This window comes from Diadema antillarum, unplaced genomic scaffold (genome assembly GCF_040938485.1).
Source record: "Diadema antillarum isolate AM-2024a unplaced genomic scaffold, OU_Dant_1.0 scf00000108, whole genome shotgun sequence".
In the NCBI taxonomy this organism is placed as follows: domain Eukaryota; kingdom Metazoa; phylum Echinodermata; class Echinoidea; order Diadematoida; family Diadematidae; genus Diadema; species Diadema antillarum.
In genome coordinates, this window is record NW_027270997.1 from 894718 (window position 1) to 911684 (window position 16967).

Here is a 16967-nt window from a genome sequence, read left to right on the forward strand (position 1 = left end):
AAATGTGTTTAATTCTCTTTTATTTTCTTTGTATGATTGTTGTGCGGTGATGTAACAAGCTGTCTTTATCTTGCCATCAAGCGAAGCTTCAAAAGTTCATAATTTTCGAACGGGTTGTCAGATTTTCCTCATTCATGACTGATATGTTCTTTGTACTAATCTTGCTGCATGCACTCCTTCAATCAGTGTGTACATTTGAGGTAAAGTCCGCTTTAACCAGTAGCAGGACAACATCACTGCTGATTATAGCTTCTTGCCCACGGCCCTGTTGACGGTTGAGAGTACAGAGCGCCTCGGTTTGCTCGATTCCCGCAACAGCGCCATCAGAGGCTACTCGATCCGACAACAAGCTAATGTGTAATGAATGGCACGCAAATAGAAGAAAGATACACTTATGAAATAGAGCCTACTACCGCACCATTTCATGATATTCATGTCGTAAAAAGTCACATGTAATGCGCTTGAAAGCGTCCCTATAATGTAGTACCGGACATGATACGAAAATGTGTCATCCATGAGCTGTCTACAAAGTGACTATTCATACAGATATGATTTCAACGTGACCTTACACAAAATGATTATGTTACCATAGACATGTATATATATATATATATATATATATATATATATATATATATCATATTATATATATAATATATATATATATATATTTATATATATCATATTATATAATATATATATATATATATATATATATGAAAAAGAGAAATTAGACTTTCGTAGTAGATATTGTATGTGTTACACGAAGTTTGTAAAACGAACTGCCATTTGCTTTTGTCATGAGATCGTGACTTTCCATACAAATTAAATACATTTACCCAAAATGAGTTGATGTGATCATTTTATTTCTGTATATGTAGTCATCGACGCGTTCTTAATAGTGAGACATGCAAGTAATTGTCAACCTATTATTCCAATTTCTTATTATACACAACCATAGTTACGAGGTCAATCAGTTCATGCTTCACAGTGGATATTGTTGATTTACTCATTAATGAAGACATCGATGTTAAGTGCGACAGGATAAGAAAGGATTTTTTTTTTGCTATGACTGTAGTAACAATATAATATCATGAGCTTAAAAATGTATAGTTTGAATTAAAGATTTTAATCGTTTAAGTAATAATCGATATGGCATGCACGGTGTGGGTGACAAAAAAAAAAAGAAAGTTCAAAGCTGTTACGTACTCTTCTATCTTAAACGATGATATGATTACAGATAATTGCTAAATCGCCAATTTAGAAAGATTTAAAGGCAATGTATTGCCCTTCATTGCAGTCATTGCATGGGCCTGTAAGGGTACCCCTTCTCAGGTACTTCTAGGACACGAGTATTCCTGTAATTTCCTTGGACTCTTGACATAAAGAGCATCCACGAAGGACACAGTGCGTAGGAGCGCTCCGCTGACAAGTTGGACTGGCCATAAAAATTATATCTATTTAGAAAGAGATCTCCTGCATGGTTGGATCTTTGCTTTGGTAAGATTTGGGGTTTATTGTCACTTGGTCTACTATCAGAACATGGTCTACATCTCTGTTTGTCTATAACACCATTACGGCTAGACTCACTTGGTCTACTATCAATTTCGTCTAATGCCCGTTTGGTGTACTTCTCACTTGGTCAAATGCCCAGTTTGGCTACTTATCGTTTCGTCTAATGACCAAATAATCTAATTGCACTTTTGTCTCCTTGGACTTTTTCCCATTTTGTCAAATAAACTGTGGGTATTAGAAGTAGTGGACGTAGCCCATCTAGAAGTAGACCAACTGGTAATGAGGCTAAGTCACTGTAAGAGGCAAGTGGACTAACTGGCCATTAGACGAACTGATTGTAGACGAATCAGGATTGTAGATAGCTTACGTAGGCAATACGGTACGTGCATGTACGGGACGAGAGCAAGACCTATAGCCTTACACTAATACACACTGCGATCAGGCGACAACTGAATACTATCAGTTGCAGGTATTTACCAGCAATTTTACCCGGCTAGCTAGCAAGCAAACTTTGTGTCTGACGGATTTCTATGTACAGGGGCGGCGCAGCCGTGGGGGCCGTGGGGGCTCGGGCCCCCACACACTTGCACCATACAAAGGAATACATAAGGTGCCATCACTTTGGGCCCCACACTTTTTTCAACGTAAGTGGCACTAAAATGGGAGGGGAGAGAATGAGCTGAGGACCTTTTTTTTTTTTTTTTTTTTTGCTTGTTAGCTGAAGAAACCCGGAAGTGGACGGGGAGAGATGAGCTGAGGGCTTTTTTTTTTTTGCTTGTTAGCTCATGAAACCCGGAAGTGGGCCCCCACACTTTTGAAAACACTGCGCCGGCCCTGATGTAATAGGCACAACTAGCCGGAACCTAGCAGCCACAACAACTGAACCAAAAGACGAACAGAGATTGACATTATTTCTATCATTATCAACATTTCCAAATTATGGAGATTGGTTTTCTTTGGACGTTCGGAATATGACAGATGCGTAAGACGGAGTCATTGTTCCAACGTCCTTTTGAACCCTGGGTTCATGCCTCATGCATATCGTTTTAAGAGCGAATCGAATACAGACCGGGCCCTAGACTTATGGCCCTATACTTATGGGATCACCAGGGCCCATGAATGGCGACTATTTTCTTACTTTCCAAATCTCAACCATTGGACTCCATGTACTCGCATGTTTAAAAAAAAAAAGCTACAATAAGAGTACCTAACTCTATCGCAGTTTTCTGAATGAATGTTGCCGATATTATGCTTAATGTCAGACAAAGCAATAGCCCAGCGCTTGTCAGGATTGAAGTCAAATATGCACAAAAGAAAAGGAAAGTGATACGTTTCCATTGGATGTCGTTTAAACTTAAATGCTGTAGAAACATTCATAACGCAGGGACCAAGGATCCTACTGACGCCATTTTTTTCTGCCTAAGAATTATAGATTTGAAAAGAAGTGTATCGTCATGTGTATTTCCCGTTTGTCCCAAAGCATCAAAAACCAAATAAACTACACTACTATGAATGGCTAATAATGCATGCAGGTTTCATAATTTTGTTTTGACATTATGTCTGACACGGTCAGTTTTCCGTCAGTGCGATGTTCAAATGACGTGCAACCAAGACTTGACCGGAACTCATTTGCTCTCGTCAATGACGCGGAGCGAGATCACCTTCAGGGCTTCGAAGGTCTCCAGACCAGAGGGCTCAATTTGGTTACGGTGGATGACAAAGCTGCTACCCCGGAGCTCCACGCCATATGAATACTTGATGCCAGCCTCCTGGTAAGTCCAGTCTGCGCTCGAACCACTGGCAGCGTCTAGTAATTAGAGCATCGAATTATTTGGCAAAGTTTGAGAGTCTGTCTCGTGCATTCATCAACCCCTAGTCAGTCTGGGGCCCGTTGCATAAAACTTACCAATGAATTTCAATGGTAACTACCGTCAAAATTAGGCGTCACAGCCAATCAACATCAAGGATTATAAAATTTACCGCTAATTTGAACACTTACCGCTAGAAAGGAGCGATAAGTCCAGCGGTAAGGGTTTTATGCAACAGGGCCCTGGTGTAAATACTCACTGCAATTCTTACCATGAAATACTTTTAAACAGGAAAGACATACTATACCTAAAGAGCAATAATCTAAAAAGTAGACTATGAGATAAACAGTCTCAAATATACATCACCTTATTTACGTTATTGAACGAATAAGACATAATCAACTAACGTTCTATCACTCTACGTAGTATTACCTCAATTTTCTCCATAAGGTATTATAGAACATCTCAAAATGCATGCATTTTATGTCAAGCAGTAGAATATGAAATAGATACTTACAGATGACTTCAGCAATCGAGCCGGTTGCGAATTCGGTTCCGTACAAAGCCTGTAGAGCCGAGGTTGCCTCGTTGGCCAGTTGAACCTAGGATTGGAAAAGAATGAATGTCCAAGAACTGATAAAGGTGTGACATTAGAAGCATGCCATGTCAAATTCGGCATCACTTTTTCTTGCAGTGGCATGTATTATTTAAATGTATTGATGTTGCTCGGGTGCCTTTATTTCGTTTAATGAAAGAGCATCCAAAGCTATACCTGAAAACAAAAGAAAAACTCTCAAAACGACCTAAGTGCTTTATATAGATGTTATCCTTGAATAATGACTCGATGCGTTGTTTTTTGTCAGACTTCTACATGCAGTACAGATAAACCTGCTAACGATACCAAAGGTTCTGAAATTATGATTTCACGAGGCGCTTTGTCATAAAAAATGTCTTTATTTTGGGAGGATAAATCGGAACCTAGCTGTAACGTTTCGCGGAAAATCCAAACATTTCATTCTCTTGCCGTGCTTGCCGACGAAACGCAGCACATAATTTTATTATATCATACCAGAAGTAATAGAGAAAAAAAATCATAAAAACATGCAAAGATGAGACAATGAAAATTGACACACTGGCTTCAATCAGGATAACTTCAGTCGCACTATCTTCTATTTGATTAATGTCCCCTAATGTCGCTTACAGTTGCGAAATATTAAGGGCAATGGTGCTTACGTGGTGGTTGCTTTTATCATGCCGTCGTCAAATATCTTTTTTTCTTGTACCTTCCTACTATATAATGACTAATCATTCCTTAGTATCTTTTCCTGAAAACAGTAACGGTATGTTCACTGATGAGAATCGAGATTATCAGAATGCACATGACAGTTTGTGTATATCTGGCTCAAGCTTAAATGTTGTGAAGTGAGTAAAATTTCGTAGAGAGACAAGCTACCATCTTCGCAGTGTATGAAATTACAATTCTACAAATTTGATTTAGTAAACACGCATCAACACTCTTTTTTGTAGTCGCATTATATCTAACAAGGGTTGCTTTTGGTATCAAGGAATAGTTGTAATTATCAAAGAATATAACACATGCATGGTGGTCTATTTATCTTTCCCTCTCGATAAAATCGGCTATACTCTTTGTCGGCAATTACCTGCTCGTTATAATCAGGCGGATAGTCGTAGGTATAACCCCATGGACTCATCCACATCAGACCAAAGGAGTGGAAATCGATGAACGCCTTCACGTTGCCGAGTTTCAGGATGTAATCGGCAACAGTCCTCACCTCGATTTCAGAGAATGCGCTCGATCCATGATAAGTATCGGAACAGGGAAAGTTTGATTCATCTGTCGTAAACAAGCATAGACATATTATTGCTGGGTAAATGGCATCGGTTTTACAATGTAAGATAAAGCACAATTTCATGTGCACATATCATTAGGTAAACAGAAACTATATGACCTACTCGTAAATACACCTGCACGTGATTGGAAGTAATTACGTGGACAAGTAATGTACATGTATTGGATGTAGGGTAGAAAATATAGGGTAGAAATTTTAGTCTAGACAACAGTACAAACAGAACGTCTCATTTTCTCCATTGTTCTCGATGGGATGGAGATAGAGCAGTCCGTGCTGCGTGCGGAATAGCGGATCACGGCGCCGGAGCAGTGGATTACAATTATTGACTAAAAAAGAAAGAAAGAAGAAGAGCAAGCCAAAAAAAAAAAAAAAAAAAAAATGAAAATTCCAGAAATCTGCAGCATAAAGTGGGATGTTGTATACCTGTTTGATTCAGCGAAAGACATAATTGCGTTAATCATTTAGATTATGAAGAAAGACAATGTAAGATGAAAGACAGACGCAATGGCACACCACGTGGGGAAAACCCCTATTGATGTCTACGTGCTTTGTTGCTCTGTAGTGAATTCGTCATCCATTAGAATATCGTTACTTTGTTTTTAGTGACCTTGACATAGTGTCCGCTCTTTATTTACTTTTTCTTTTTCATGGAACCTGCAAAACTGCATATGCTACAAGGTCAGTGAGTTTTTACTGACGAATTTGCTCTCAGCCAATGAGATGCAAAGATTTCCGTACCTTAAAACAACTGTCATTCAATGACAAGTGTTATGAAACGCTGCCCTGCGCATGACTCACCCCAAGGTGACTGAAAGCGTCCTCAACGCTAAACCAACATCACTTATAGAGGTGTATCCGGCATGGCCACCTACCTTGTACCCAACGCTCTCATGAAGCAGGGACGGGAGGCATCTCCCACACACAGTGGAATTTTTCTCACAAACTGAGAACAACACATTTCATTTGCGTCCTATTAGTTTTCGTCTAACCGTAATTGTCCCGCCTCGCAACAACTAATAAATGTGAATGGATGTTACTCAGACTATGACGAAAAATTAATATGATAGAGTTTCAAAGCCACATTACAAAAACCCTTATTGGTGTTGCCCAGTCAGTCTTTAGCCTCACATCCCCATTGATAGTCCCAGTTCCTGTTCGGGTCGGCCCCCTTGCACGTGGACCAATCGTTGTCGGACCGAGTCTTGCGCCACATACGATCCTATTGTAACGAAAAAACAAACGCCAAGATCAAGTGTGAACGTTATACTTATTGTAAACCCCTCCAAAGAATAATACTGAATAAAAGTGCAATTCTAAAGTGTTTTATGTTTCAATTACATCAGTGGTAAGTGCATTCAAATTGATTAAACAAAATTGACAAGTTGCAATTGGTATCGGACAGGATATCAGAAAGGTATGTGGGATTTCAAAGCTTTTGGAGCAAACTGACGTTGGCGTGGTTATCAAACATTAGGCAGATTAGATTAGGTGATGTGGTCATCACGACGTCTACCAGTTATCTCATGTTTGCTACAATGTTGGTTACCATATTTACTTCCGCCATATCCGGCTTCACTCTCGAGGTCTGATTTATCATTCAAAATAATTTTTCGAAACAGAAACATTGTCTTAGCCAAGCTCCACACTATACGTGGCATTTAATTGTTCAATTATTCATGTTATTGGTACTCATTTAATTGTTTATACCATACACTATTAACATGAAATTACAATCACTCGTGAAAAGACAAATCTTAAACTCAGAACCGGTGGGCTTTGCTTCATTTCCACATAGCCAAAGACAATCACGTTTCCTCACAACGAACTGTGTAACTGATACATTAAATTTGCGTGCACCTCCGCCAACAAACATTGTGTCTGGCTATTTGGAGACTTATTTTGAAGATTTGCTTGGGTTTGATATGCCGGTTATAACGACCTTTGTAGCAATATGGAGGAATACTCACGTCTGTCCAAGTGAATTCATACCCGTCTACGTTGAAGACGGGAAGCATGTATACATGTAGCTCGTCCAAAATTTTCGTGACGTCAGCATCTGTCCCGTATCTCGTTAGCAACTGAAAAACAATTGTGTTGTATAACAGACACACATCATCTCATTTCATCCTCAAGATAGGTATGCTAATTTATTGATGAAATTTATATGTAAGTTAACAAGAGTTTTTAGAGAGAACCAGCAATTTTCCCAATTATAAGTTCATAGTTAAATTACATTATATTTTGACAGAGCAACTTTCAAAAAAATGGTAAGACGGAATATAATCTTTGCCTATCCCAATAAGACAAAAAAAAATTAGAGAAAATTATTAACGTTATCAAGACGCCACCATGTACTACATTCTAACATCATGCCTTTGCTTCACTTAATCTGGATATGTTTCCTAGTCTATGAAGATTTGTTTTAACAACAAGTATATAGCAATCTCTTTAATTGAGGCACACTACGTAGGTCATGTAATACAGTGGACTCCCGTTATAACGAAATCCTCGGGACCGGCGGTTTCTTTCGTTATATTGACATTTGGTTACAACCGAACCGATAGACAATGATTAAAAAAAAAAAAAAAAACATAGAACGTTTAATGTGGTAGCCTGGAATTTCACTTCGTTGTATCCGGAATTTCGTTATAACCGTATTCGTTGCAACGGGAATCACTGTACAGTAAGTACCTGCGAAGTACGATAAGGTCAAAGTTGACCGTATGATTTTTTATTATTTGGTATCTATAAGAAGACTCGCCAATGATATCCAAAACGATGATGCAATATTCAGGAGATTTACATATTACTTGAGACTGATTATGTGCTTATCATCAGTCTTACGTTGATTCAGTTCAAGGTCTCATCAGCACTATACGTGTACGTTATAGCGTCAATATTATATCAAAATTGATAATGCGGTTCATTCAAGATATGACAGTTACGTATAGCACGACCACGTGAATGCGACATGTGATCGAAGTTGGGATACCTATCAAGGTACCTGTGTTTTCGCAAAAGAAAAAACAGAACCAAAAACCGATTTGTGCTTTCAAAGAGAAATCAGGGCCCCGTTGATGACAACTCTTTGCTGGAATGACTATTGTCATGGTAACGACAAGAATACAGCTTCCTGATTGGCTGTTTGCTGTGGAAAGTTGTCATTCCAGCAAGAGTTGTCATCCTAACATCTTTTATGAAATGGGGCCCTGATCTTCAGTTTATGATTCTTACCAGGTCAGTCATGTAGATAATAGTTGCGGGAGAGATCCACTCACGAGCGTGGATACCGCCTTCATACCATACACTGGTGGACGATTGCCCTTTGCCGATCTAAAACCAAGGAACATAGCAGTAGGGGGAAGGAGAGAAATGTAATGGTTATTTGCTTTGCGTATTTACAGATTGAAAACCCTATATGACACGCCTAGTTCAGAAATCATTGTAGGTTCGTAACTTCGTTATCGGTTATGGGAAATGATAAAACATTCATTGGAATTTGAAATGCAATAGAGTTATGAACTATTATGTTCCTATTAAAGTCTGACAGTACTCAACTCGCTAAATTTCTTTCGAAAAGGAAAATGAAATTTAAATTGAGTTGAATAGAATATGCATGTCATTCATTGTGACCGATATGACAAGTTTAAGAAAACATCTCAACTTTACAATCCGAAAACTTCATTATTTTATCTTTACCTTAATCTGAATGAACCTTCGTCCGTCCTTTATGTTTGCTTTCCAGTCCCTTTAACCAGATGTTTATACTTCATCATAGAATTGTATCGTGCTTTAAAAATAACCAATGACTGCCAGTCTATCGACGGAATAAACTCCACACCTTTTCAGATATTGATCAGGAATAAGCAGATATAATTCCCTCTCTTCCTCATAAAGGTGTTTTTCACAAACGCCGGAACGAATACGACATATCAATTTATCACACTTTTGCTGTGAAATAGAACAATTTGCACTGCATTTTAGTCTTTGTTTCATGCCCTAGCTATCAAGAAAATGCATACTTTCAGAGCCCAGATGTCGCGGCCTTCATACGAGTCTCCAACTTTGACGACAGTCACCAGGTCGGGATACCGAGTCGGCAAACCGTTCATCCAACTGTTAATCTAGAAAATAGATGAAAGAAACAAGAGAGGACCTAAATTACTGGAAACTCGCAGCTGTCAGTCATTAATTATGTCTTTAATACGTATCACTGAAAATGTGTGCAAGAGAACGATTTCTAGTTTAAAGATCAGGTTGAGAATATTTTATACTTTAAGCGATAAACATGTTCATATCATATGAGTGAAAAGAACAAACGCACAAATATATAAATAATGAAGGAATGAATTGACTAATGTCAATTAAATTATGAATAAACCAGGGAGGTATCCCAGATATGAATCCTCTTTGAACAAACCAATGAATAACTATTCCTCTTAATTATAGTCAGATATGTGTCTCTGTGTGTGCGCATGTTTATATATATATATATATATATATATATATATATATATATATATATATATATATATAATTCCGTGTCATTCTGTGTCATTTGAACCATTTCATCCTCAACAGTATGCTCGGATAAATATAGGAAGCTGCACATCAATCGTGCAAGCGTAACGTCGTGGGCTAAGAGAAAAGTTGACAAGTCTAATGGTTTTTTTTTTTTAACACTTGTTTGTTTGATGTGAAGGTTCACGCACACTTACTGACACATGCACACAAAACACACACATACAGACACGCATATGCGATGAAACCAAAACACACACAGAAATCCAAACCCTCTGGAATAATCCCCAGGAGTGAAGACAGAGAAACAGAAGAAGAAGAAGAAGAAGACGAAGAAGACAACGAGGATACAAAAGAGGGGAGAAAAAAGTAATGACAAATTGATGAAATTGAGGGAGCCAGGAAAAAAAAAAAAGAAAGGAGAAGATACCCAATAGAGAAGTGAGTAACTTACATCTGCTAGCGTGTTGAAGTCGGTGAGATCAAAACCCGCAGAGATAGAGTCCCTTTCTGCATCAATATCCCTCTGCAGATTTTCCGTAGTGATCTCGACCGGAAGCTGGTGGCCATCAAGAAGACGGAGAAAGCGTCCTCGCTGCTCGGGACTCACCATTATAACGACAGGGGAGCCAACATCGTGAGGAGACTTCCAAAAATCAACCTGATGTGAACGCAGGCAATAACATACTTGTGATGGTAACCGTTTGGATTTTAAGAGTAATACTCATTCCGGATGGGAAATATCTTTCCACCATTTAATCATTGTTAAAGATGAATCTTTCCAAATATGTTCAGAAATATTATTATTTCAATATGGTACTATTGAAAATTTTCAAAGAAATTTACAAAGTCACAATTTTGGGAAAGAAGAAACGAAGCACTTTTATCCAATATATACATATATATATATATATATATATATATATATACACTCAGCAAAAAAAGAAAGTAAACACTTTTTCCAGTTAATATTTTTCATAGAAGATTTTGATAAAAATCAGTGTGTCATATACCATATCAAAGATTATTTAATTGGCTATCAATCTGGTAGGTTTATACAAAGGGAAATTTTACGCATGAGTGAACACATTCGTTTTTTTGTCTTCCAAGGCAGAAAATTAAAAATTGCAGAATTGGACATATTGAAATTCATTTGCAAATGCCCTCCAAAATAGGAATGATAACAAAACCAATTTAACGCAATGAGGGACACGAATGAATCAGCAGAAATAAGTTTCCGTTCCTTTGTTTCCCTTTATATTCGAAACAAAAACATAGTGGGGAAACCGAAGGAGGAACATAAGCATTTTCCATCAATTCAAACTTTAAATGTCATAGGGAGTAAACCGTAAAGGTGATAAAATCGACAGAATTTCTTCATTTTACCTTTTAATTAAGGAATTTAAATAACAATTACTCGTCCATTTTGCAATTTTTACTTTTGCGCCTTGGAAGAGAAAAAAGAACGTGTTCACTCATGCGTAAAGTTAACATTCTCATTGACCTACTAGGTTGATAGTTAATTAAATTACCTTTAACATGGTATATAAAACACCATTTTTAGCCAGATGTCCATGAGAAAGATAAACCTGAAAAAGTGTTTACTTTCTTTTTTTGCTGAGTGTATATATATATATATATATATATATATATATATGATATATATATAAAGTACAGGTCAAAAGTTTGGGGCCACCCTCAGATTTAAAGGAAAATCATACAAAGTCTGCATTCATTCAAATGCATTGATATTGACTGGGCTATGGCAGTTGCATTACATTACAGAAACATGTTTCCAACAGTTTTTGAGTGCACTTTTGTGAAACCCAGTCGGTTTTCGTAATATATTCAAATTTTATGCATACCTTTAAAGCAAAGGTTGTTTTGACAACCTGAACACTTGTCCGAGGCTTGCCTGACATAGCAATAAACAATGTATGCAAACTGGAACTTCTAGTAATTGAATTTCATTTAAAAAGAGCAGGTTGAAGGAATAGCTTGTCTCTTTAATGTTCCCAGGAATGAAACAGCCATAAATTTGAATTCATTAGGAAAAAGGTATATTCCAGTCCCTTTATGGAGGCCTATAAAGTGACATAAAATCACGTCATGCAACAAGGACACATGCATTGTTTCCAGCAAGAGGAATAGGAAGTTGACTACTCGAGATGTGAATTCTGCCAGTGAACAGCCCGTCTCACTGACTACAGTGAAACGCAGGCTAAGAGACGCTGGACTGAACAAAACAAAACAAAACAAAAAACTCCTTCGCCCAGTCAACAAGAGACTGTTGTGGGCCTAGAAACACAAAAATTGGACTGATGGTGATTGGAAGAAGATCCTTTGGACTGATGAGAGCAAGTTTCAGTTATTTGGAACAAACAGAAGAGAATGTGAGGTGACGGGAGACAGAACGTATGATTGAAAGCTGTGTTGTGCCTACTGTGAAGCATGGTGGAGGATCAGTGATGTTTTTGGGATGTTTTGGAAGAGAAAGAGACTTGGGTCAGGTCAAAGGAAACATGAACAAAAAGCATTACCACTCAATACTTCAGAGGCATGTAAGTCCATCTGGCTTAAGAGTCATTGGTCAAAACTTCATCCTGCAACAAGACAACGATCCGAAACATTCATCTAAACTTTGTCAGAACTACATCCATTCAAAGCAGAATTCAGAGCAGAATGTCTTGAGGAACATGATTTGGCCACCCCCGCAGTCGCCAGACCTTTCTCCTATATATTAAGCTGGCATGGCAAGATCGCACGCCAAGAATCTGTAAAGCAGTGCTCAGGGCACACGGACGGTATTTTGATGAATCCAAAGTGTGAGCAAAAAATTTCCACAAAATGGGTAATTAAGCTGTAATTCCTGTTGGAAACATGCTTGGGTGATGTAATGGAACTGCCTTAGCCCATTCAGTATCAATACAGTTAAATGAATTGCAGAACACAGTATCTTTGTATGATTTTCTTTTAAATCTGAGGTTGGCCCCAAACTTTTGGCCTGTACTATATATATATATATATATATATATATATATATATGAAGTTAAAGTATGGTGAACGAGACATTAAAATCAAGAAAATCATACAAAAGGTGTCAAAGCAGAGGGAAATGTCTCCTAAAACAGAAATTTAATGTGACTTTTTAAAACATATTTGCACCACTGAGAAATCGCGAGTTAAAACTGACTGATTTACTTTACCGATTTTCGCTCCGGAACAGCCGTCTTTTTTTGAGCCCTAAAATATGACGTCATGAAATGAACGAACCCTTTATACGAGTGCAGCGGGACATCAAGTCCGCCATTCAAAGAGCACGTAGTTCTTGGTGAGCGGATGCAATATCTGGCCTGTCTTTGGTCGAATCTGCTTTTTTGGCAGAAACATTAAAACGTCTAATTTTTACCTTATATTGTACGGAAAGACTTTGTGTTTGACATCGAGAGTGAATAGAGTAATGGCAGTGGCAATGACACTGATAGTGACAGTGGCAAAGTCGGAGTGGTAGAAGATGCGAGGGAGAGGCAACGGGGGAGCCCACTGTGCTGTTGTATATTGTTATGGTGCGCCAAAAGTAACCGTGTCTGGTTCTGTTACAATATCACTTCCCCGCTAATAATTTTTTAAAAAGCACGAAGGCTTCATATTGTTTTTTAACTATTGTTATGGACCTGTACGTGATTACGAGTACGTATACGTATGATTGAGGGTACCACCTATCGTCACCCTAAGGATCTGCAGCTTGTTTATTCCAAAAGTATAAAACAAATTCGCCTAATTTCTACGTCAAATATATATGCCATAAATACTGCAGTTTTGAATGTCGTGACCATCCTCTTGATTCTGAATCTCCGTAGTGAAATAACGCAATTTTAGTGCATGCGATGCATTTTCTTCGCGCGGCTTGAAAGGGTACCTCACGATCGGCACCCCTTCCCTCCATAGGAAATACACGTTAATTTCAAAGTCATGCGTCGTTACTAACTGAGCGGATGTGTAACTGAAACGTGTTCAGCTTGGTTTGTTAGTTTGTTTATGTGTTTGATTTTCGTTTCTTCGTTTTTATTGTTTCCATAGTTAGTGGCACTTAATCCCACGCGTACCTTTTCGTTCTATACGTAAACAGCCATGATACGCAGGGTGCCGATGTCAAGGTACCCTGCCGATAGGTGGTACCCTTACCATACTACGTAGGTCAGAGTGCTGGTTCCAAGCTAGAGTGCCTAACTGTTAGGCCTACTACGAGCCGTTTGAGAGTCGAGACTGAGGCGCGACAGCGCAAGCAAAAGTGTGAAAAGGCTGTCATCTGTATACTTAATGGTAATTCTAAGGAAGATGGATTCAATGAGTGAAATTATAACTCACTTGTGCCTGATTGTGTGAACAAGACACCCCGCTGCACTCAAGTCATCATGCGGAATTCACGCTTTGAACCACGGAGGCGCGTATAGCACAGCGCATCAGCGCAGGGCTGATTCGTTCATTTCATGACATCATAATTTTGGTCCCCAATATTTCGCCATCAGATCGGGTTCAGGTGGTCTAAAAATGGTCTCAAAAAACCATCTCTGCATCGTTCTAAAGAGGTTTTCATCTTCTGAAAATTATTTATTCATATTCTTAGAGACTGAAGCTTTCCAGAAATATATGAATCACCTTGTTTATGAATATCGTCCTGTTTTTCTCGTTCACCATACTTTAAACAAAAGATAAGACATTGTATTCAAATGTCTAAACACCAGACTAAGTAGATGAAGGCATACATTGTACTTATCCTTGCTCTCTCTCGTGTGACTGAAATTTTGTACGCATAGACTTTGCAAACATATCGTAATAATACACAATACACAATGTAACTGATTGGTAACAATGACATTGCAACTAATGACCATCACTTTAATTTATTGTTGAAAAAAAAATGATCGTTCTTTTTTAGATATGTGTCCTCTTGGGATGTTATTAAAATGTCATTAATTAATGTGTATATATAGATACTGCAAAACTTGGAACAGAGCCTAACCTAGTTCATGCATTATGGAAGTGAGAAATTGGAACTGGAACATCGTATGCTGAAATGACTACACCTCTTATTTTTCTTCTCCTTTATTGGATGACCTCATTAATACCGTTTACGATAAGCTTTAAAGGACAAGTCCACCTTCATATACATGTGGATTGAGTAAAATCTTCTTTCTCTTTTTTTTTCTGGACTGATATTTTTATGTGAAATTTTGAGATTAGATGTGACTGGTCGGAGCCGCGGAGTCTAAATTCGCATGAGTCACATGGCTCATAATCTAGATATTAAAAAAAGTCCACGAGTCATAATGCCCACGAGCTAGACACCAAGTAAAACAGGCCCAATTTTCTGGGAAAACAAGGCCCTCGAGATAGACAAGAGGCAAACAGGCACACGTCCGCTGGACTCTGTAGAGGCAAAAATGTCCATGACCTCTACACTACGTAAATAATATTAACTCCGTCCACGAGCTAGACATGAGTTAGAAACTATGTGAACAAGGCCCTGTATAGAGCTCGGCATCAAGTAGAAAGGCCCACGAACAAGACACTAGGAAAACAAGGCTCACGAGCTCGACACTAGGCAAAAAAGAAAGAAAAAGAAAGGGAAAGGCCTATAAGAGCTCGACATTGCTTCACGAGGGGTTACACTTATCGTATAGCGTCGAGCTCATGGACATTTTTGTCTCTATACAAAGTCGAGCTCGTGTGACTTGTTTGCTTCTTGTCGATCTCGTGGGCCTTGTTTGCATTGTTCACATAGTGTCTAGCTCGTGGACTGTATGACTCGTGGGGGTAGAGCTCGTAACGCGCACCCGGAGGCCCTCAGTAATGGCAAGATCGCTTGATCGATCTGACAAAATATCGTGTTGTTTGTAAATCTGCTGCGTGAGGTTACAAGTTAATTAAAACGATAACAATAATGACGGAGACAAAGAAGTGTTTTGATCTTGAATTGTACAGGTTGATGAAAAACAACAAAAATACTCACATCTTGCCCAATAATACTCTCAAGACGGTTCAGTGTTTCCAGTTGTTCCTTGTTTTGAGGCGTTATGCTAAATATTTTGTACCTGTAAAAAAAAAAACATATAAGAGAGATCTAAAATACGATAGGAATAATAAAGTACATTCACCTCCTTGTCGGAGTTCCGGAATTCCTTGCTTCTGGATAAAACTTTAGTATACCTTTTATATTTTTGTTCTTTTTGCAGCTGTCAGTTTTTTGTATTGCTTGCATTATTGTTACCATTTTAGCTGTAAATCTCGAGATCGGTGTCAGGAAGACCAACGGTCTCTGTTGATACTCCCCTCCAATACTGAAATAAATGTTTCATGTTGAGTTTGTCTCTTATCAAAATGTTACATTTTTTTTCCCTGCATTGTTCTTGTATTTTTTTTTTATCAGATGTGGTAATAAAGTGAAATGAAATTAACATGACACTCGTAGCAATGATCCTACAATAAGTTAAGCTTTGGGTCAATAACGTAGCAACTGCAATCCTTTCTCCATTCTCTGGGGTTTTTTTTTGTGTGTGTGGTTTTTTTTTTTACTGGACTACATTGATTTATTTAAAGGATACAACATTTTCCATTTGGTTTTACAAAGAAAGGTATAAAAGAAACATGAAGATATTATACACTGGTGAATGAGACATTTGAGGCAAAGACATCATCACCTCTTCCAGTCTCCAGGAAGAGATGTCTTTGCGTCAAATCGCTGATTCGTGGAAACATGGAAAATGTTAGAGTTCCTTGACTTTCCTATTTTAGATTCTATCTTCCTAAGGCTTCTATCATGCGCTCTGTGTCCTGACTTGTACCGTTGTTATTATAGTAAGACTTGGGCGTTGTGTAAAGTTGCATTTTAATCATGTCTCTCTATAGAGTGTCCTAAAGTTGCCATCCTTCGTGTATCATAAAGATACAAAGGCAGTGGCTATAAGGAAACGAATTAACTTACCCATCGTAAGATTTCGCTGCCAGCGCTGCCACCAAAAGCGTTGAGAGAATGAGAACTCGTAGCATGATTAACCCCGTCTTTACCATCGATCACCAACTGCACCGGACAAAACGTCAATCTATAAGTATCCGTCAATATCAAGTTGTGCCTACGAGGATGTTAAAGACTTTAAATCCTGGTAGTTAAAGTTTAGTTGGGTTCCCGGCATTCGAGTCTAATCTAAGTACGACTGTCGGCAAGCACTATCAAGAATGAAAATGATTTTTT

The 16967-nt window shown here is 38.2% G+C and overlaps 1 protein-coding gene across 1 annotated transcript; it reads right to left on the reverse strand.

Annotated features, from left to right (window-relative positions):
• Positions 1 to 3140: 3140 nt before the first annotated feature.
• Positions 3141 to 16765, reverse strand: LOC139719297 (carboxypeptidase B-like). Its single transcript, XM_071630719.1, has 10 exons — positions 16701 to 16765; positions 15729 to 15810; positions 10170 to 10376; positions 9217 to 9318; positions 8429 to 8527; positions 7162 to 7272; positions 6323 to 6413; positions 4985 to 5178; positions 3841 to 3925; positions 3141 to 3322 (listed from the first exon to the last, which is right to left on the reverse strand). The coding sequence occupies exons 1-10, from the start codon at positions 16763 to 16765 to the stop codon at positions 3141 to 3143; spliced, it is 1218 nt and encodes a 405-aa protein (XP_071486820.1).
• Between the last annotated feature and the right edge of the window lie 202 nt (positions 16766 to 16967).